The 22,723-nt window shown below is 40.5% G+C and overlaps 1 protein-coding gene and 2 long non-coding RNA genes across 10 annotated transcripts in view; 2 read left to right on the top strand and 1 right to left on the bottom strand.

The window, feature by feature from the left end:
* The window catches only part of ASPSCR1 (ASPSCR1 tether for SLC2A4, UBX domain containing), a 55,927-nt gene that overhangs the window by 27,756 nt on the left and 5,448 nt on the right, over window positions 1–22,723 (top strand). For all 8 annotated transcript variants that reach the window (XM_080560296.1, XM_080560297.1, XM_080560291.1 and 5 more), the window contains 6 exons: window positions 2,587–2,726; window positions 5,585–5,666; window positions 6,519–6,585; window positions 7,639–7,701; window positions 8,039–8,091; window positions 21,967–22,018. In XM_080560296.1, the coding sequence (XP_080416422.1) occupies window positions 2,587–2,726; window positions 5,585–5,666; window positions 6,519–6,585; window positions 7,639–7,701; window positions 8,039–8,091; window positions 21,967–22,018 (457 nt within the window). The remainder of the gene's footprint in view (window positions 1–2,586; window positions 2,727–5,584; window positions 5,667–6,518; window positions 6,586–7,638; window positions 7,702–8,038; window positions 8,092–21,966; window positions 22,019–22,723) is intronic.
* On the top strand, window positions 8,098–21,740 carry LOC308179730. Its single transcript, XR_013940507.1, has 2 exons — window positions 8,098–15,661; window positions 17,030–21,740. It is a non-coding gene; the product is annotated as an uncharacterized lncRNA (long non-coding RNA).
* On the bottom strand, window positions 21,039–22,719 carry LOC308179729. The gene is made up of 2 exons (XR_013940506.1): window positions 22,356–22,719; window positions 21,039–22,059 (listed from the first exon to the last, which is right to left on the bottom strand). It is a non-coding gene; the product is annotated as an uncharacterized lncRNA (long non-coding RNA).

Here is a 22,723-nt window from a genome sequence, read left to right as displayed (position 1 = left end):
TACAGGGGGACGTTCCTGCTGGCACAGCGTGCTATCTGCAGTGCAGAGCCAGTTGTCTCAGCAAAGGTGTCTGGAAAGCAAGGGGTGAATGGCAGTCCTAAGGCAGCCTGGGATGGTGAGTGCACAGCGAGAAGGGGTGACAGCTGAACACCGTGGGCTGGGATATACATCCACCTTCTGCTACGTTATCATTTCTGTTGTCTGGGCTGAAGCAGTCTTTAGCTGCTCCCATGGTTTGGGCAGTGATTGACGCTTTCCACTTGGAATCTTGCTGCTGTTATCATTGGTGCTAAATGATAAGTTTAGGATTTGCTAATGCAGACTTTGTAATTCCACTGTATGTCAGCAACACCTTTCACCACATGCTGTAGGGTATGTCTGGTTGGTCTTTTCTTTTTTTGCCTTTGGAAGGAGAAGTCTATGTTTAGTATGTGTGTTCTGAGTGAAATGAAACACAAGCCTGTCGGAGGAGACTGAAGTATACCTGATTATTTGGGAGGCCTGGTTAATTCTCCTCTAACACTGATCTGCCCTTATTGGACCAGCGGCTCGCAGCAGTTAGGACTGTTGTGCCACAGGCTCTTTCCCAGAGGGTGGCTCTGTATGCTCAGGATCACTTCATGCAGGCAGCTCAGGGAGTTCTGCAGCCCTGGACATTCCTCCCCTGAGTGCAGGGAAAGCTGCAATCAGGGTCCTTCACCCTCTAGTTAAAGCTGACTCTGCTCAACTTTCTAAATGTAGCCAAGGGTCCCACCCATACAACCTCGCTCTTCTAATTTCTCAAATTACCCTTTAGTGCCCACAAATAGAGTGAACATTGCCTTGTAATTTGTCCTCTCTTTTGACAATTGAGGGAGACTCCTTTGCTTCCCAAGGGGCCTGCGCCTGGGGGAAGGGAGAATAGATGGAACAGATGGCAGGAGGAGAGGACATCTAGGCACTCATTTGGATTGGAAAGAATATATAAGGCAATATATACTCTTAATATTGCCATATATGAGGCAATATATGTGTGTTTGTTCATAGAACTTATGGTTGTGTTAGGCTGGCAGCTGACTATAAAGAAATGCTGTATCAACTACCAAAATTTTTGTTCTGGTGGGGCTCTCCATTCGTGGACTCCTTCCCCCCTGCATATCCTATAGGCTGTAGCACAATATTCTGTTTTCAAGCTTTGGGCATTTACAAATCTCTGGAATTCAAAAAGTTTGAATTGTTCAAGGTCCAGTAGGTGTAACTGTCTCTTGTGTATTTGACTCCTGTTGTGGTTTATATTCGTGTACTGGCACAGCTGCTGCTTTTGATGTCAGGGATAGTAGCCAGTATCTAACCCCTTCTAAAATGGAAGGGATACGTAGTGTCAGTCTCCCTTCAGAGATGGTGAACGCTGTCTGATAGTTTTGGAGTGTGTGTGTATGTGATTCTGTGTATGTGTATCTGTATTGTATCTGTATTCATATACGTGTGTGTATGTATACGGATATATGTAAAACTGCAGCCACAGTTATAGGACAGGGCACAAACGGGCTGAGAGGTTTGCTGTCATGATATCCCACTGCCAGCGATGGGCTTTGGAAGCAGGGGGAGCAGAGTGGCCAGGCTGCCTGTGCCTTAAAAGTGAGAGGGGTATCTTGGAGGTCTCTGTGCTGTTTGAACAGCCTATCCACAGCAGCTGTGGTGTGGGGAAAGTTGTCAATAAATGTAATGAGTACCTTTATTGCAGCTAATGCATACACTGAAGTGCTCCCCCACCATCGGTCTGCTTTGCCTGCAGCAAAGGTTGATTTCTTTTTGAAAAGGGTTTTGCTGTCTAAGGGAGCTTTGTGTGTTGGATGACACAGGATACATGCCAGAAGCTAGGTTAAAAAGCTGAAACATACAATGAAAACCTGCAGTGACACAGTTCAGAGAACTCCAGAGGTCAAAGGATGGCTCTCTAGAGTAAGGAGAAATGGATTGAGACCTAGTACCCTTGGCTCTGTGGCAAGAGAATGCAAAGCCAAGAGAACATAAAGCATGATGACAGGCAGGAATACATGGCAGATGAACAACTTAAAAGGGCAGTTTATAAGCATTAGTACATAGACTAGCACCTGTATTAGTTGTGTACTGCCTGTAGAATGGTAAGAGAGTGGAGTAGAGAGGTAAAGTATGATTTGAGGATAGGAATGCTTATAGCAAGGTTGTAACTATCAAAATATAATTCTGCTGTCATGTCAGTGAAAAGATTCCTCATGCCTGTCCTGGAGGGGAGTCATCTCTCCTTACATTACCTGACTGCTGAGGTTGTTACCCTGGTCTTCCTATACAGACAGGAGAGCAGCTAGTGGTTACGGTGTGACCCATCCAACAATATAGGCTTCTGCTGCTTGTTGGGAGGAATTGTGCCACAGGCTCTATCAACTATAAGAAATAACTAGTCGAAACAATGGCAGCCTCGATACAGTCAGTCTCTGTTCATATGGTCATGAATTCCACGCTAGTAATTGTAGTTCAGTTTGCAAACGCTGTCCTTTTTTCAGGAACCTTTCAGAATAAGCAAAGCAGTGCATTTGAGACTAACCTAAGCCTGTTTTTATTCTGTAGCTTTTGGAACGAGAGCCACTTGTATGTCACTTAGACCTGCTAGAACCACTTCCTGCTGGCCTAGAAGACCTTCCTGATGATTTTTTTGAAGTCACAGTGGATGATGTACGGAAACGTTTGGCGCAACTGCAGAGTGAGAGGTAAGTTCCCTTTCTGCTGGTGATTGAGTTTGCTTCATATTCTTTTGCTGAGCGGAGTAACACAGTGCCCCTATTGATGGCTGTGATCTGGGGAGAGGGTTGTAGGTAAGTTACCGGGTATGGAATTATTGAATTAATGATCAGCGCTGGAAATCTCTGCCCTTTATACTGTTTAAGTTCAAGGGCTATCCCATGTTTCTGTGACAGAACGTATGTTTTTGTGTGAACTGGTTGACTATTTGTGCATGAGATAATTGTTTTACTTGGATTTTGAAAATCTAATCATGAAATGTCTGTGATGCCTGTGTGGTGGTAAGGTTATCTGAGAACCTCAAGGTAATGAGGGCCAGGCCTTCACTAAGGAAAGGATTAAAAGAAAGGTCTCTTTCTGCCTTCTGCGTTTCAAAGAGTTACTCAAAGCCACTTAACACACTGTCTCTTTTTTTTTCTTCCTTTTCTTCCCCCTTCTTCTTAAAGAGCAACCACAGTCTCTATAATTAGATGTGTTTTGATTTGTGAGAGGCCCGAAACAGTGGTGAGCTCCTGCTTTCTGTTTTGATCTGATTTCACATTTACTACTAGGAATTAAATGCCTGGAATTAACAATTTCTAATGGACAAAATATATGAGCACAATGATACAGCTTTGTGAGAATAACTGCCATTGAGTATGCTGGGCTGCATCAAAAGAAGCATGGCCAGCAGGTCGAGGGAGGCAATTCTCTCCCTCTGTTCTGCTCTCGTGAGACTCCACCTGGAGTACTGTGTTAAGCTCTGGGGCCCCCAACGTAAGAAGGACAGGGACCTGTTGGAGGAGGTCCAGAGGAGGGCCACAAGGATGATCAGAGTGCTGGAGCACCTCTCTTATGACGAGAGGCTGAGAGAGCTGGGGTGGTTCAGCCTGGAGAAGAGAAGGCTCCAGGGAGACCTTATAGTGGCCTTCCAGTACCTAAAGGGGGCTACAGGAAAGTTGGGGAGAAGCTCTTTATCAGGCAGGTAGTGACAAGACAAGGGGTAATAGCTTTAAACTAAAAGAGGATAGGTTTAGATCAGACATTAGGAAGAAATTCTTTGCTATGAGGGTGGTGAAGAACTGAAACAGGTTGCCCAGAGAAGCTGTTGATGTCCCATCCCTGGAAGTGTGTGAGACCAGGTTGGGCAGGGCGTTAGGCAACCTGGTCTAGTGGAAGGTGTCCCTGCCCATGGCTGGGGGCTTGGAATTAGATGATATTTAAGATCCCTTCCAAACCATTCTGATTTTATGACATCATTAACAGCTACTAGCTTTTTCAGCCAGTAAGAAAAACCATGTATTTTAAGAAACAGCATTAAACTTTTATTAGACCTCATCAGAAAAGACCAACTTTGAGAGATTACCCAAATGGAAATAATGTAAAATTAAGCTTAACCACAAAGCAAGATGTGAGAATGTTTGGGACACACACGAAGAGAGGGAAGAACTATAGGAAGACACTGTTCAAGTAGCTTGCTGTTGAATATTCATGACTTCATTGTACTTAAATTCCAGTTCTGAACTAAAAACTCAGGTTAAGGTAACGTTTGTCTCCCTATCACACCACCATTTTGCTGTCAATGTGTCCTTAAAGAAATTAATTTCATTAATGTATTTATTTTCAAGAGGATCACAACTTTCTTTTAAACTTTACAAGTATTCCATGAAACTTAAACTTTGGGACAGCTTACTTTGCACTATAGCCAAGACTGAGCTGAACTTCTTTGAACTTCTTACTTAGAGCTATTCCACCCCCCCGCCCCCCGCAAGGCCTCTGAAATCCTCATGTATACACAGATTGGCCTGAAAATTGCTCTGCCACTTGTGGGTCTGGAATAGTTAGTGGTACAAATGTAGGGTCATTTGGTTGGGGGTTACTGGAATTCAGCCCCCTCAAAAAAGACATCATTTCCAAATTCGCTGATGCTTGTAATCCTTTTTTTCCCTTGCAGCCAGGGATAAAAATAAAGGCAAGTTGCACATGAAACTGATATCATTTGGCTTCTTATTTAAGGTGGTGAATCTTACCCAGAACTAGCTGCATGCGATGCAATGCTTTAAGTGCAGTTAGAATTTAACTCTAATTTCATAAAGAGCCAAGAATTGGTGTGAATCAGAAATTGGTACACAAAGAAAAAATGGAGCAGGTTAATTTCATGTTTGTTTTTCAAATTCAGAGTAACACTTTCAGAGCACCTTTGAATGTGGTGTACCGGCTGACAGTTCTGGGTACAATTGGTGAAGTAAACCTGTAGTTGTTTTGTTCAGCAGCTGTTCCTGAGATACCTTGATGACTCAAAAAAAAAAAAAAAAAGTATGTTTAAAGAGGTTCAAACTGTTGAGGTATAAGAGAGAGCTTTCAAATAGTTGTGCTAAATTTTAATTATATGATCAAATATTTCACCAAAATTTAGTCTAGTAAATGAGTTATCTGGAATTAAGTGCAAACAAGGAAAAAGATCTACAGCTGAACATGAGATTGAAAGGGATCTGTTGGATCTAAGCTTGCTTTTTTATTTAGAGCTAAAAATACATGTTTTTCCTGAATGTACTGTTTCATTGCAAATACTGGCAGATCTTTTTTGCACCTACTACTCCTTTTAAAAGACCAGCCTACAATGCCATTTCTTGAATGATCTGAAACTTACCATTTTTGTTTTGTTTCTCTGTTGCTGATTAATTAACCTGTTAATTTGCTGTGAGAGGTGGGGAAACTGCTGTGAGGGATACGTGGAACAATTGAGCAGTTTTCATCAGCCCTGCTTGGACTTAATGCTTTCTTAATAATATCAAAATATATCTTAAAATTACAGAAGTGACAGCTTGTCATCTTCCCATGTATCTAGGAAACGCCTGGAAGAAGCTCCACTGCTGACCAGCTCTTTGAGGGAGGCTCAGATGAAAGAAAAGATAGAACGTTACCCAAAGGTAGCCTTTGTTCTTTTTCCAGTCCTTTTGGCTAGTCCAAACTTGGGAATTAAGTAGTTTTGGAAACCAGTTGAGAACAACAGGATCTTCAGTTACTTACAGGAGGACTTTTCAAATTTGTGTCCTTGTTAATTGTTTGTGGGACTTGCATAACAGTGGTACCATGTAAAATCAGCTGGCCTGTAATGGTGTGGTTGAGAGGCAGGGAGTACAGGTCCTTTTATTTTATTCCACATGATGGTTCAAAACCCTTATATGTGCACACATCAGTATGTCTGACTCTTAAGATTCAGTAATGTCTCATTACAGGGTAAATGATGTTACGGACTGGAGATATCTCGCTCTATAAATACGATCGTAATGCAGTTTTTGTCTTCTTTCTTATTGCAAAGTAATAACAGATGAAGTTCTCAAGTTAGGTGCTGTCTAACCAACACTGGAAATAGAATAGTACAATTCTAATTTACTCAGATGTACTGCCTGGGGACTGTCTGACTGGGAGGATTCCTGCTGCTATGGATGCTTTTGCCCGTACCTGTCTGTGTTAAAGATATAGAGTGACTTCATACTTCATTTGAGCATCACTTAGCACAAGGAGCTCCTTCTCCCTGAATAAATGCTGCTGCATTGTACATTATAGTGTTTCTATAGATCAACTCTCTTAGTCTTTGAAAGACAGACAGCCCAAGGAGCTGCACAGCAATTGCTAGCCTGTATGTTATTTTGCCCATGTAGAGTAAATAGTTCAAATCTCCCTATTTTAAAAAGAAACTTGCTCACAAATTTGAAGCCAAGGGTATGCCTTACCAATAGCTTTATGCAACTAACCTAATGTGCTTTGCCTTTGACTAGGTAGTGTTGAGAGTCCATTTCCCAGACCGTCACGTTCTACAAGGGTTCTTCCGACCTAGTGAAACTGGTAAGAGGTATCTCTGCTTCAGTCTGTGTGCGTGCAGCTAACCTCTCTCCTTGTTGGATAGTTGCATGACAAAAAAGGAGTGGTTCTGGAATGATCTGTCTGCTGTCCAGGGGAGGAATGGTGCTCTGAAAAAGCAGCTGTAGCTAGTTATACTGTCCTTATCCCTGAGCTGGATGAGGAGGGAGTCTGGGGTATTTACCTTACTTAAGGGGAGTTTATTTCCAGAACTACTTGATGGAGACTGTCAGGCTGTTTGATGGCAAAATATTTGTGCTCAGGAAAGTGTTCCACTTGATTTCCCATTATTTGGGTCGAAATGGTGTGTTACTGAGTTATTTTTTTTTCAGAGAGAGTCCGTAAATGAAGTCTTGGTGGAGCAAGAGAAAAGTTTGCATGCTTCCTCTGTGTCAAAGCTTAATTTTTTTTGGGGGGGGGGGGGTGGGTGGGTGGGGTGGGGTGGGGTGGGGGGCGGGGGGCAGGGAGGAAACCACCACCAACAACAAACAACAAAAGATGCACACAAAAAAACAACCCACAAACCCCCCTCCCCATGTGGGGAAAAAAAGGAGAAAACAAGATTTACCTACTGTAATAAGGATAACGGGCTGGACCTTTCTGCCTCTATCATTTCAGAAAAGGTAGTAAGTTAGACTGCATACAGTGTAACCCTTACTGTTATTGATTTAGAGCCTCGTATTCTGAGATGGCGGTGATGCTGTTTTTTGATGTTTTTCTGTGGAAGAAAACCTAATAACTAGCTACTAGTGTCTCACTTGGCTACTCTGAAAATCTTGCAGCTGCTATTGAATTTCCTAGGAAGAACTTCACTGCCATACTTAGATTTTTGCCAGGGGACAAACATGTCTAATTTTTTTCTCTAAGAAATTTGTAATGGTAATGGGTGTAGTGTACTGAAGATGGTACAGCTGAGTGGAGCAAAAGGTGATATGCAGATGTCGTAGAGGGCAGTTCTGGAGAAACAGATTAGCCCTTCTGCCCAGCATCTGAAGAAACAAATGTAATTCAGCAAACCTTTCTCTCCTTCTTTTACAGTTGGCATTTTGAGAGACTTTGTAAGAAGCCATCTTGCAGATGCAGATTTGCCATTTTATTTGTGTGAGTGTGCTGTTGGTAATATTTGACCTTACTTTACAAAGTCTATTCGTAGCTGTGATGTGTATGGGATCTTGTGATGCCATGAGAGATGACCTGGGGAGGGATTTTTTTCCCTAAATGTGGCCTCAAAATGCAAAGGAGGTATAATCTGCTCACTTAGCCACATTATGCTTCTGCCTAATAAGAAGCCTGTGTTGGCGGTGTGAAAGTGTCACTTTTTTCTCCCAAAAAAACAAATGAAGAAAAAGAAAAAAGCAGTAATCCCTCCCATACCTGCTGTGTTTATTGTTTTGGTTGCTGGATGGTCCTGTTTTGTAACTTGTTTTTTTAACTTCAGTTATCGCACCTCCCAGAGTCATCTTGAATAATGAAAGTTTGACGCTCTTTGAGGTAAGGACTCACTCTCTGATTCTCTGACTTGCTGCTTTCCCTCACTGTAATGTGCTTTAGTTACTTTAAAAAGAAGCTGTGTAGTGTTATGATCCATGTAGACTTCTGCTTAGCCAAGACTAGTGGAACAAGGTGTTTCAGAGCACAAGCTCCTCACCAGAAGAGGTCCACCTTGTGCAGGAAGGTGCACTTTTGTTGTTACGGGCGTGGGGGTGGGGGTTCATGTTGTTGTATACAGACGCTCAGTGCCTTTATGAAGTCCAAGCCGTATTTAACCTTAAAACATTATTACAAGAGCTGAGTTAATGACAGTTTGTTGTATCTGTAGTTGGCCTAGTAACACTGGATTTGGATAGGTACAGCGGGAGGTAGAGGCTATATTAGACACAAATCTGACCTTTTTGGAAATCACTAGATGAGACTTTAATTTCTCAAATCTATATTCCTGGATGCTTTTGCAAATGTCATATAAGGTGGTCTTGAAGTCCCTGGCTAGAGACTCGGGGCTCTGTAAATCGCGCGTGCTAAAAAGAGACTGATGGATTAATTTTTGCCAGCCACTTTACCCCAGACTCACCATGTTTAAAACATGCTGTCATTCAGAGATTTGTAGACATTTGTAGCAACGGACTGAAGCTCACTTGCAGAGTGGATGGTCAAGCAGACTGCAGTGGGAGTTTTAGCTTGATGCCCCTAAGGGAGCAGAGCAGCAGGGAGGCAGGAGAGGGATAGAAAAAGGGACCTTTTAGGCAGCATGGTGAGTTAGGTAGGGTTTAGTATGTCTCTGAAGTTGTTTGTAATGGAGCTTTCCAAATTCCACAACTTCCTGACCGGGCCGTGTGGGTGCAATACAAATGTAGCTGATCGTAGGCTATTGAAGGTTCAGGGAGGCAAAGTGTGGATCGCTGTGTTCAGTGGGAAGTCTCCCCTCTTCCTAATAACCATGTTAAGAATTCCTGGCTGAAATTTGACAGTTTGGGAGTGGTTTTGTTATGTCAGAGTTCTTTCTATTGTCACAATACCTGTGAGAGGTATAACTTCCTAGAGAGTCCTGAGCATCTTGGGGATCACAGCCCTGTTTGGTTCTGTGGTTCAGGAACCCTGTGTGCAGTAGCTCTTAGCCTCTGCACAGCCTGAGGACTGCTCTGTTTTTATCAGCCTTCCTACTCTCTACTTGAGCATGGCATCTGTTTGAATGTGCTGCGTGCATGGCAGTGCTTCTCCTGCCAGACAGGAATGGAACAGCATATGTGTTCGTAAGGCATAATACCATGGTGGGTGGGGAGAAAAATCATTTTTCTTTTCAAAGCCCTTTTGTATATTTTACTTAATAACAAAAATACCAGTGGAAAACACGTTGTGTCTTTGAAACAGGAGGTTTTGCCACTCAGGCATGAAGGCAGTTCCTTCCAGCTTCCTCTGACTTGTGCCATCTCATCCACATCTGCCACCCAAAACACTGTCTCAAGTCCCACATGGTAACCATGATGGGAAATGCAAAAGACAAATTTTGTCTTCAGATTTCTGAGAAACCCCAGGAAAAGGAAACTGGTTATGGTTGCATTGCTAATAATACATTTGGAAAACATTCAGAGGAAGAGCAGATGGTAATAAAAAAAAAAAAAATGTTCTGCACTTGCTAGCTGTTCTGAGGCAAGGGAAGCAGCCTCAGAGCTGTGACTAGTACAAACTGGTCTGAAATGGCACATGCACACTACTCTCTGCCCTCCTGCTCCCCTCTGTGTCCTAAGCTGTCATGTGTGAACACATCCCTCACCTAGAGTTCCTTTAAAAACATTTTTTAAGATGCTTGTTGGAAAGCTTTTTTTCAACATTCTGAAGTCTCTCTGCAGCTCTCACCAGCAGATGTCTCCTGCATAAAATGGGTGTTTTTGTCCTTTCCTAAGATTTGGCTGAGATGCCTCCCAAGGTTTCCTGTCTTAGCCTCTGACTTATCATGTGTTCCTTCAAAATATAATGCTTCATTTGAGTTTCTCTGCAAGAATTGTTTTTTTTCCATATGCCACATTTTCATCTAGAATCCCATGAATTTAGTTTGCCATTTTTATTGTACCTCCTAGATGCTGAAGACTCAAGTTCTACCTCTGTAATTAACCTTTTCCTCATTTTTGGTTCACGGTTCATTTTCTCTTGGATATTTTTTTGCCTCTTTGAGATCTAGGTACTTCACTTCTGGATGCTGCTTTCTTCTATTGTTCTCAGTCACTGTTGGAAAGTATCCTGTCTGCTCATGTGCCTATCTGTATCACCTTAAAATCACCTGTGACTGTTCTCTTCCTTTTCTTTAGTTAGCATCTAAATCCTTTGTATGCTGCGCTCATTCACCATAGGAGAAGCTTTTTTTGCATTTCACACTGAATGCATCACCTTCTTTGCTGGCCCTTACCTGCTTTCTATTCCATATATCCTCTGATGTCTCTGGTCTCTTCTGTTACCTTTGGTCCATCTTCTAAATAAACTTCAAAATCCTCTGTTTCCCTTTATTCCGCCAACTCCCACCCCCCCCCCCCCCCAAGCAAGAATGTTCTTTTATTTTCTTTTTCAGCATACATCTGTTGTTTCTCTGGACCTCTTCCAAAACATAACTTGTTCAGTGAAACACCAAAGAAATAATTACTTTTCCCTGTGTTTGAATCAGAAATGTTGTGGCAGGAATTTTAATTGTCTATGTTAAAGTCTTCATTTGGCACCTGGCACCGTTACTTGTGCTTGTTACTTGTGTGGCAATTTCCCAGTTCCCAAGTTGTGACGTTTATTGTGGAATTCATTCCTTAAGACAGCTTCTTGAAATATATAAAAATGTACTATATTACTGCACTGTAAAGACTTTTTGCTTTAGAGCCTAGTCTCTTCTAGATCTGTTTAGAACTGACAGCTTGATAAAGATCCTGATCATTTTTAATGTCAAGCACCTTCAATTTATGATGGTTTTCTTGAGGTTTAACTACTTGCAATATCACATGTCAAGGTTTTGCACCTTTGCATTAGTACAAAACTGTGATTGTTCAAGATACAGCATTCTAAAGCTGAAAGTTCTCCTGCAAATGGACTGTTTTAAGGAATCATCTTTCTCATTTCTAACTTCCTCTGTGTCAACATAAAAGCAGACCATCCAATTAAAATAAAGGGTGGCAAATTCAAAGTTGAAAATTGTTTTTTTTCATGCAACATATAGTTACAGTGCGCTCTAAGTAAAGTGTAATTAGAATGTGATTGTGTTGCGAATTTGGGCATAATTAAAGAAAAAAGAATGTTTTTAAGCATAATCTGAATACATGGAATCACTTGCTTGAAAACGTGGAATGCACATAAAAGTATCTTAAGCACGAGATTTTAGGGATTAGACCATGACCTTATGAAAAGATCATCATTGCATTATCTAACAGTTGCATGACTTTGATAATTTTCTTAATCAGCTGTCTCAGTATATACAAATGTAGGGATGCATGTGTGGGGAAAAATGCCTTGGACTTCATATGCATCTCAGTGCCAGGAGCCAGAGGGGAGTTACTTCTGGTGTTGGGCCAGGTGGGGCAGCACTGGGGACAGGACTTGCTTACTGCTAGCATGTTTCTAGTGTCTTTCAAACTGTGAAATCCTCAGTCTGGGAAGAAGTTTGTGTGGGTCAGTATCAATTTCACAACTGTTGTAAGGTTGAGGACAGACTACAGTGCCTGGTCCTGCACTAGATGGGATTGGGCTCTGTATGGGTGGGTTAGTTGAAGGCTTTGCCCCTTTCAGGCATCGTGTGGTCTGCAGAAGGGAAGCCTTTTGTACTTTACTCAGAGCTCCCCTTCTATTTCTGCTATCTGGAAGGAAAGAGATTAAAAAGCAAATTTGATCTGTGAAGACAGAAAACATACGGTTAGGTTACAAAAAAAAAAAAAAAGGAAGAAATGCAGCTTCCAGGCTTGGAGAAGAGGAGCTTTTATGCTAAGGTGACCGTGCAGTACTTATCTCTGTGCTAGGAGAGCTTGTTCTGGAATAACACTGTTTTGATACACTAGAATGCGTACATTAATGATGTGGAATGTGGGGTTCTTCCACACATCATAGGGAAAGGGAGCATGGGTAGCTAATTTCTCAAGCTGTTATGGTATCTCTTTTTTTTATGGCTGTGTGAAAGATTGAGAAGGGAGGTTGTCTTTATTGGTATTAGAGCTCTTTATGTTTGTCAGTTTGTGTCATGTAACCTCCAAAATTGATGGCTTTTACTCCAGGTGCTCTGACAGTGGAGTTAGCAATAGCTTCCTGGAATGTTTTGCAGCTGATGCAGTTCTTTTGCAAACATGTACGCATATAACCTGACACTTCGTTCTAATAGGATATTTCTTAGATGACTAGAAATCTGTTTCTATTCAGAACAGATCTTCCAAAACGTGTACTACCATGCTGTATCTAGCAATTCTGTACTTTTTTTAAAGCGTTTAACTTTAAAAGTTTTTAACCTTGTCTTTACTTTCCAACATGAGATTTTGTCTAATTATTCTCTCATAAATGATTTTTCGTGTCTTAAAGTGCTTTGTTCTCCTTTAGCTCTCAGAAACTTTTTAGATTGTTGTTCCCCAAACATGGTGCTTAAACTGTTTAGAAACAGAAAATTAGAAAACCAAAGAGTAGAGGAATAGATTGGCTTATGGCTTCTGCACAGTCCATTCTTGGTTTTCTAGGTTGCCTCCTGTCTTCTCAAAATACATGATGCTATCATGTCTAAACACCAGTGAACTATTAATATTACCTTTTAGGTAGTATCCCTTTATTTCTTCCCTTCAGTTTAGTTGTGGGCTGTTTAACTGCCTTCTGTTTTCTCCTTCTCTTTGAGAGATGCTTTGGTGCATAGGGAACTCAAACGTCATCATCCAAGGATATGGAAATTCTCTTGGTGAACTTTAAAAGGATTTTCTAGAAACTTACGGTCATTGTTGAGACTATCAGAGGCAGAGACTGCTTAAGCCCCAACAGAGTGTTCTGGTTATTGACTGCTGCCAGCCTGGATGTTTTAGGAACAAACTGTTGCCGGTAGAGTTCCTTCTTCTGTGGTATGACTGGGAATTGGTTGTTTGGGATTGTTTGTCCAATGTCAGGCATGATTCAGAATTGTACCTTAGGCCTTATGCTAGCAGTAGGTTATTCTCCAGTTTTCAGGCTGCTGTGATGCTGTCTACAAGAAAGAGTACATGGTGTCTGAGGTAGTAATGTGAGCATATTTGAGTGTTCAGATATCTATAAATGACTGCAACTTGTTGAAGTACCATATTATCAGTATTTCTGCTTTCTCAGCCCCCTCACTATGTTCAGGCTGATAGGAATGCAGTTCCAATCTTTAATCTGATTTCTCATAATGAAAGGAGAGCCATTATGCAGTAAGCAGAACCAGGAAAAAAGAAAAATATTGTCAACTTGTTTGCTAAGATACTTGGGCTGAAAGAACTGTCTGAAGTAAATTCTCCTGAAATGTGTATTTACAATTTAGTGAGCATGCAGATTGGCAGCAGTGTGTTTTTAGAATCCATGAAGAAGACTTCAAGGCATTACTTTGATTTTTGTTGTTGTTGTTGTTACTGCTGTTTTCACCAGCTTCCTTATCCTCATGCCCCTTGAAGTGTTTTATAAGTTCTGCTCTCCAGAACTGATCAACTGCAGGCTTCCCCGTTGTAGCACTTGGCCTCGAGTTTCTTATAGCTCTGGTTGCGTGTTTGTGCTTTCCTAAGCTAGCCAAGCTGAATTTTCAGAGTTGCTCTTCTCTTTCTTTCTCCTCTCAGGGACAGGCACTTGAGTAGTGTTCATCTGGGGACTTTAGTAGAAAGAGTAATTGATTGTGGAGTTAATACTAGGAAAGAGTTAGCAGAATATAAGAATACCAGCCACTGGAAAAGTCAAAACAGTAAAGAGGGCAAGAAGCCATCTTCTGTCTTTAGAGAAGCTAAAGGAATCCACACACTTCCACATAAATATTTAGATTTTCTAATCAGATCTTAGAGTGCACCAAGTGTTTCCTCTGGCATATACCGTGGGCAGGAATCCAGAGGAGCTGTTTGTTCCTTTTTTTGCCTTCGGTTCTGTTTCCATATCCTATTTGTTAATGCCATTTTGGGCAACGTCTGGCATTTTGTTTAGTGAAGCAGATTATGACAGGCAGTGTGAAGCCTTCTGTGCTTTTGGCAAGAGTCTGAATGCAGTTTCATAAAAAAAAAAAAAACAAAAAAAAAAAAAAAAAAAAAAAAAACTTCATCAGAGTCAGTCTGTCAGAGGTATTTCCAGTGGCAGGTCTTGCATTTACCCTACTCACTAACAAAGAAAATTGCAATTAGTAGTGAAATTCATCCAGAGCAGAGGATGGCATTCGCCTTCCTATGTGAGGTTTTAGCCCTTTACTTATTCATTCTGGATTTTCTCATCTAACTAAATTTTGTTATTAATACTACCTCCAGATAGGAGGTCTTGCTAGTTCTTGTTCATTACCATACTCGTAATGTCTGTACATACTTGTTTCTTATGCTGGCTTTGATTAAGGCTAGACACTGCAGTAAGGATGAGGCCTTCCTTGGGCGACTTATTTTAGAGTAGAAATTCTGCCAAAAACGTTCTCTCTTCTACTATTAATTTTGGAGGCCAAGTCTTTCTGATCTCAGCTCAAGGGCTCAATGAACACTCTTTATACCTGGATTTCTTTCTAAGTAGCCTTCTCAAAATAGTGCTTTCAAGTCTTATCTTTGCCTTATGAATTTTAAAGATCCCCTGTTCAAGCTGGATCAGATTTCCCCTGTATTGGCTGCAGAATATCCATCTTCTTTCGCAGTTGCAGTCCACATTGAGAAGCTTTGTTCTCAGGTTATAAACAAGAACCACTTAGTCAGTTTGCCCCTTTCACCATGACTGTGGTGTTTATTTCTATTTCAGCGATGCTTTGCAGTCTTGCTGGAGAAGCTTTTGATCCACCGGCTTTCCGGCTGAATTTTCCAAGTGCTAGTTTATGTGTTTGGGGTGTGTGTACTGTGCAGTATTTCATGTTGGTAGCTTGGATTTCTCCTTCCATGTGCGTGTTCCTTTGAAGTGCTTATTTTCTTATTCATCTTTTAAGATCAAACTAACAGCAGACCTGTGGCACTCTAATCTTTTCAGATCATGTAACGGAAAGAATGCTTCATTCTGGCAGCTGCAAGTTCCCCTTAGCAGTCTCTGCCTGATTTGAAAGCATCGTTCTGTCTGTGAACAGAATAACTGCATGGTAACAATGTACATATTTTGCAGTACTCAATTCTAGGATTTTTTTTGAATTTGTGTGTCTGGAAATGACCACTGAAGGGGGAAGTATTGAGACATTGTTTGGGACGGTACTGCCTGAAACCTTTTCTGTGCTTCAGAGAACAAGTTACGAAAACATGCAATAAAAGAAAGCAGAATTTTTTCTGCTCTGTGATATACAGGGGAATGCTGTTCTGGTGTAGATATTTTTGTCATGGAATGCAAGATCCAGCAGACCTAACATACCACTCTACAACCAGGATGCCCTGCTGTCATAAACCACACTCACCACTGTGGTATCTGAGTAAGTTCACCCTGAGTGTCTGAAATAAAACTTTGAGTTACTGTAGCTACAGTTTGACTAAATGTGGCTTTGTGAGTAACAGGCTGATCTTCAGCTTTAAGAAATTGAAAGTATTCATTTAAACATCTGTAACTGTAACTAAGCATATTGATGAAGCTCTGTTACTGAGATCTTTTTAAAACCTGAGGAATTGTTTGTAATGATACTCTTTAAATGGGGAGGTTGGTAAGCAGAACACTGGTTCCTGTGCTTCTTGCCTCATCAGTGACTGTGACTAAGACCCTGGATGGGAAATACGTGTATGTATACGTGTGTGTGTGTGTGTGTATATATATATATAAAATTTCTACTACTGCCATTCTGTGTGACTTTGAATAAGTTACTTAGTCTCATTAAATCTCAGGTTTTCATCAGTACAAAAAATAGCAATTGTACTTTCTCACATTTTTATTTAATTTACTTTGCACGTTACTTTTCTTTCCATTTATATGAACATAAATATATAGATGTGTGGCATTGGAATAGTCTGCCCAGGGAAGTGCTTGAGTCGCCATTCCTGAAGGTCTTCAAGAAACATGTAGATTTAGAACTTAGCAGCATGGTATAGTGGTGGACTTTAGTACTAGGTTAAAGGTTGGACTACATGATCTTAGAGGTCTTTTCCAACCTCAATGATTCTAAGACATAAAGTGCACAATGGGACACCATTTCCAATTGGATTTCTGAGTGCTGTTGCAGTAACAGTAATCTAGCTGTATTTAATTTTCCCAGTAAGAATGACATTGTACTTTGGGTGAAAATCAAAGCATCAAGGAAGAGAAATGCTGTATATTTGAGCGCAATAGCTAGCTCTTGACTTGTAGTAATTCTTGGCATATAGCTGAATGGATATGGGTTTTTTTTAATATTTGTTTCAAACAACCTGAGATTCATTTGGTCAATCTGCTAGGCTCAGTGTAACTGTTATAGGTTTCTAAATTCCTCTTGGTTCACAGATATTAAAAGAGTCCTACACTGTGAGTTTAAGAACTGCAACATTCTTGTAGGGACATTGATACGTGCATTAGAACAAATGCAAATGAAGAAATAGCAGCTGACTTGTGAATGTAGGTTTCAGATAATGTTCTACACCGTATTTGATTCTTGCATCCTTAGCAGCGTATGGGAGTACTAAAGGGTCCAACTCTGGGGTTGTATGTTTTCCTGGACTGGAGATCCTAAAACCTTCTTATCTTTATGCCAAGACATTGTTTGGCTAGTGGAGTTATATTCCACTCTGAGTGTATGTATATATTTTTAATGTGAAATTGGTAGTGGTTTAAATACTTTTGTGTTCCAAAAAACTCTCAGGCGGCGTTTGTCCTACAGGTGACTGGCTGGAGAATTACTGGGATGATCAGTGAGATGTAGCTAACTGTTTTCTGTGCTGAACCCTTAATAAGTACTGAAATAGGAATGACACCTGAGAATTCTGCGGTAAGGAAACTCGACAAAGGATGGTATGAATGAACCATTATTCTTAAGAAAGAACTGAAGAAAAAGAACTTACTGAATATAAATTTGGCAAGATGGGACTCTGTCTTGGCTGAGCCCTAGGAAGGGGTAGTGATGGAGGGAAGTGAGCCATGGGAAGGAGGTTGCATTTTGTATACTTGTGAGCTGCTCTCTAGTGCCTTTAAGTGTCTTTCAATTAAATGATTTTGAACTGAAGCATTTGGACTGATGTTTTGCCAGCAGTTGGAAATGGTTGTGGCGCTGGAGCCTGAAATTTAGAACTACGGTTATTTGTCAACTTGTGAGTAAACAGCGTAGAAGTTTATACTGGGGCACATTCTGTTTGTGTGCTTGTGTGGTTAGTATGTCTGTCTAGCTCTTGGTCTGTTGCTCTCTCTCTTTGTGCCTCATGCAGGCCCTGCCATGAATTTTCTCTGACCTCTTGGGGCCATTCCCACATGAAGCTTTGATGTGTGTGCCCAGAGCTTGATTGACAAGGAAGTTTTGGTGGTGGCAGCAGGGAAAGGAAGAGAAAAGAACAGGGCTTTGAACTAAAGGGCTTTGAGCTCTGAGATGCTGTGCTTACTTATCTCCTTCAGAATGTTAATTATTTACCGAGATAATTGGGTGGGAGAGGAAAAAGAGAGAGGGGAGGTTATTAAAAAATTCCAGCACTAACACGCTACAAAAACCTAATTTTCCAACTTGCAGCCTTCATGAAAAGGATGTTGTGTGTAAAAGGGCTTGAGTGTATGTGTGTTTGGGGAGGGAGTGTTGAGGGACTCCTTTTGAAGCCACCCATTTCCTAAATAGAGGTATCCCTTCAGACAAATGCAGTGGAAACATCAAAGCTCTTGCAACTTGCAAGAGTCTTCTCTGGGGGTTTCTAAACTGTCTGGCACTTCTTAATTAAAAAGTTTATGGAGAGCTGTCTTTCTGATTGGAGCAGGCAACCCTGTTGAATGAGGAATGACACGTTAAAAGACCTAATAAATAATGATTTCTGGTAAAATGTCAGTTCAAGGATGTGAAGATTCCTGGCTACTTAGGCAGGAGCTGAGGCTTGGAGTAGACTGAGGGATATCTCTCCTGCTTCAGTCTAAAATGTGGGCCATACTACATGTGAAAGTCTCCTGAGCCTTTTGGATTAAAGTCCAAAAACTTTTGCATTTATAATGCCAAATACTCATTTGACATTTGTAGTCGGGAAGATAAGTGAAGCTGTTTCAATTTGTCTGCAGTTCATACGTTTTTATTAGTCTCTGTACTAGGTAGGAATCCAGACTCCCCAGCAGAGATCAGGGTTTGTCTGACTTCTTGTAATTGTGCTGCTGGATCAACTCCAGATACCATCAGTTCTAGTATCCTGACTGTGCTGATGATGGCAACAGAGGATCAAGAAGACTCGAGAGCAGGCAGCCTGCCATGCATGGTTTCTAAGTATGTATTGATGGTATGAAGAGGGACAGGTAGGTGGTGTTGTGGGCTTTTTTCTTTTTTTTTTTTTTTGGTTTGGTTTCTTCAAGAGAAGAAATTTAGTATTACTGTTTTGTTGGGGTAAATGTAGACCATCAGTCAATGTCTTCTGTCTCCCTGATAGTTGCTAGCTGTGACAGTCCTTAACTCTTCTACGCTGTGATTTGGCTTCTTTATCTGTCTCTGAAAATAAAAGGTCTTCTGAAACATTAAAAAATACTTCTTTATGTAATATTACACTGACATGTTAGTTCCAATAATAAGATTTATTTTTTTCCTTCAGAATCCTTGCTGGTGTACAGCTGGTTACACCATGTCATATTAATCTACATGTCACTTTCAGCCCTTTTTTAAAATACAAGCCTGTGCTTGCAGCAGTGTCTGTTTTTAATAAGAAGCTTAATTTTGAATCTACTACTCTGCAGTTCCTTGAGAACACTTGGATGTACCATCTGGGCATGGTAATTTAGAGCTTTTTAATTTATCTTTTAGTTCCAGTTTTTGTACTGCTTCGGTTTCTTTGAGGGTGTGGTGTAATACTATAATCGCTGTAATGGAAGAGCAGATTTCATAGGTATGTACCTTCCACGTTTATGTGCAGTTGCTTTTATGATTCCTCAAATGAACCAGTGGGACTGCAGGCACAGATTTAAAGTTTCTCTGGTGCCAAGCGAAGGACCAAAAGATGATAAAGGGACTGGTGCATCTGACATACAGGGAGAGGAAGAGAGAGCTGGGGTTGTTATGCCTGGAAAAGAGAAGGCTCTGGGACGGGAGTGGGTTTGTCGATGTGTGTAATTACCTCATGGGAAGTGGCAAGGAAGATGTAGCTAGACTCTTCTCAGTGGTGCCTAATGAAAGGACAAGACAAGAAGAAATGGACACAACTTACAGGAACTTCCATTTAAATGAAGAAAAAAAATGCTGTAAGGGTGGTCTAATACCGGAGCAGGTTGCCTGGGTAGGTTGTGGAGTCTCCCTCCCTGGAGATATTCAGAAGCTAACTGGACATGGTCCTGAGAACAGTGCTGTAGCAGACCCAGCTCTTAGGAGAGGGGATTGGACAAGACAATTTTCAGATGTCCTTTCCAACCTCAACCATTCAGTCTTTACTGACAAGGAACTTAAAATGAAACAGTGACCTGAAACTACTGCGTCTCTCGTGAAAGAAAAGATCAAGAACAAATTTACTTGTCTTCAAGTCTCCCTAATGATGAAATTGGTCCAAAATCATCATTTAAATTCTCCTTTTTAATGGCATTCTTTAATGTGTATGTAGTGTACCAACCAATTATTTTCGGGACTTCTTTTATCTGAACTTCTTATTCTAACTTTTTGCTGTTTTAACATGAGTTGTATTTTAACTCTCTGAATTTCCTTCCCAAGTCTTTTCTGCTGCTTCATGCCATATTATTGGCCTCACAAGTGTTAGTTACCAAAGTTGAAAAATCTTTTCTTTTTGAATTATGGGTAAATGACAACACTTTGTTAGCTTGCTTTAATACTTGCTTCTCTGCCTTTTTTCAGTTAGGGCTGCATATCATTTCTGAGACTCACTTTTCCAAATAATGTTTATTAAACAGCTAAGAATTTTACTTCATTGCCTCTGACTTCTTGTTCTCTAATCAACATGCTTAATTTCATTAACTCTCTAAAATCCAGTATTTGCATTAATTTTTCATGTTTTCATTTTCTGTGATGTTGAATTTTACTACATTGTGATCACTATTTCTTATTGTCTTATTTTCCACTACAGTATGAATCTGATCTTGTACTTAGGGCTAATTGAGAATAATTTCTTTTCTTGTATCTTTGGAATTATTTATTCAAGAGGTCACCATCTGAGCTACTAGTACAATTTCATTTAATGTGTTAATATGTTCAACAGGGATCATAATTCATATTCTGTACTGAATTAGGTTCACTGTATATTTATGCAGAGGTAGTTGAACAAAGCTATTTAGCAATGACATAGCAGATGGGTACAAGGAAGTGAGAGAAAATGAGCAAGAGCGTAAGTTGTTTAGCTATATGGTTGAGAAGCTTCATTGTTTTGATTTGTTGCTATTTGAAATTTAAAAAAGAGTGAACTGCAACAGACAGGACACTATTTGCTTCCTTACATTTGTGTAACTTGAGGGATATCAGTTGCAACTTCCTTCTTGTGGGATGGACATATGTCTTAAAATGGGGGAAAACAAAGTATAAAGCAGTGTGGTAAATTTACAAACAGATGGAACTAGGTATCAGACCTGCCAACTAGAATTATAGACAGTGTTACTGCTTTTTTTTTTTTCCTGCAGAGTATGTCTCTTCAGAGTGATAGTAAATAGTAGGGAGGGAAAAATTGAGTCTGGCTTTATTGCGCTTCTGGGTTGACAAAGGAGGAGTTTATTCTGTTAAAATATGAGCTCATGGGCACCCTCTTTAATGTGTTGTGTGTGCGTTTTGACCAGAAATTGCTTGTTGTGGACTACTGAAGAGATAGGCAGAAAGATACAAGGTAATGTGGTGCATACCTTTCTGGGGCCATCCCCAGTGAGATGTGCAGTGTTTCTCACCTTTTCGCTGATCTGGTCAGCTGGGGCGCTGTGGCATATCATATCATTCTAATATGGTGGCAGTACTTACAAGTTCAGACTCGATAAATTTACATACTGTAACATACTTCCATTTGATTCAGTGTTTGATGACCTATATGTATATTTCTTTTTAAGGTGTGTCACAGTGTAATTAAAGTGCATGCTAAATGAATTATGCTTTGGCTGACTGACATCTCACATAATAGTCACTGAGGAGTTGTTGAAAAACAGGAATCACACTGGTGTTCTGGGCACACTCTGCTTTTGTTTTTATCTGGTTTGGAGATAAATGTATAAATGCAAAATCAATAATAGCATTTGGATATGAAATAAAGGTTGCGTGATAAATGCAGATGTAAAGGAGGCAGTCCTACACAGTCCTACAGTTACCTAGATCACATAATAAGCTAAATGGATAAAAAAAAAAAAAAAAAGCTTGAATATAGCAGTTACTCTGACAGGTAGGAACTAGCAGTTTAGACTAGATTGAAAACAAATAGCAGGTCATTAGCACAACGAGCACATTGCTATACTGGTCTCATCATCTGTATGTAGTAGAATAGCTACATTGTACAGTTTTGCTTAATATCTGAGTGTCCTGTGCTTTACACAAGTTCAGACTTCTGAATTATAGATGTTTCAGTGACCTGATCTTAATCTGAATTGTCCATAATTGTCTAACCAGCTTCTAACGTTCACAGTGGACCATGAAAACATCTACAGTCAGTTGTGTCTTTTTCCCCTTTACTGCAGGCTAAACTCTTTCCAGCTGCTGTCATTCATTTTGGATCTGAGGAGCGCAGAGGTGAGTGAACCTCCTCTCTTCTTTAGCTGATAGTATTGCACCTATATAGAAGAATGAGAAAAATTATATCTGTACATTCAGATTCCCCCCCCCCCCCCCCCCCAAAAAAAAAAAAGCAATCCTTGAGATTGCTGGTAACTGTTCCCATTTAGAATGGCTGAAGCTCTTCAGAGCTAGCCTGGTCCCACAAGAATTGTGTTTGATTACTGGTTAGCTTGACCACAAATGTAAATATAGTACCCTTCTTGTGAGATTTTTTTTAGCCTATGGAATAGGCATTATCTCCTCTGAGGACAAGAATGATAGAAGAATCCTCCTGTGAAATGCTCTTACAGACCTTCTGTTGTAGTAGACTAGCTGGAGACGGGAGAACAGATTTGAACCTTCAGTTCTCTGATGCCTGTGGTTTATGCATAGAATCTGTTTGTCCCAGAGATTAAAGAATGCTGCAGCTTCACGTAATAGCTTCTGAGATGCAGTGAGCACTGGAAGAAAATGTCATTATCTTGAGTTTTGAATGATGAAACAGAGCACCTTGACTTGTGAAAGAAACTGTCATAGTTTAAAAGCATCTTATTTGTCAGCTGGTGGAAGGAGATTTTAGTATACAGCCGGTATTTGCTGATTGTAGAGCTATGTGATTCTGTGGTGATTGATGTCTTTGTTACCAAACAAGCATTTGTATTTCATTGGATTTCATTTTAA

The sequence above is a fragment of the Anser brachyrhynchus genome (genome assembly GCF_964034855.1).
Source record: "Anser brachyrhynchus genome assembly, chromosome: 18".
Classification (NCBI taxonomy): domain Eukaryota; kingdom Metazoa; phylum Chordata; class Aves; order Anseriformes; family Anatidae; genus Anser; species Anser brachyrhynchus.
Note: the sequence above shows the minus strand (reverse complement) of the source record. Positions and strands in the feature narration are given on the sequence as shown.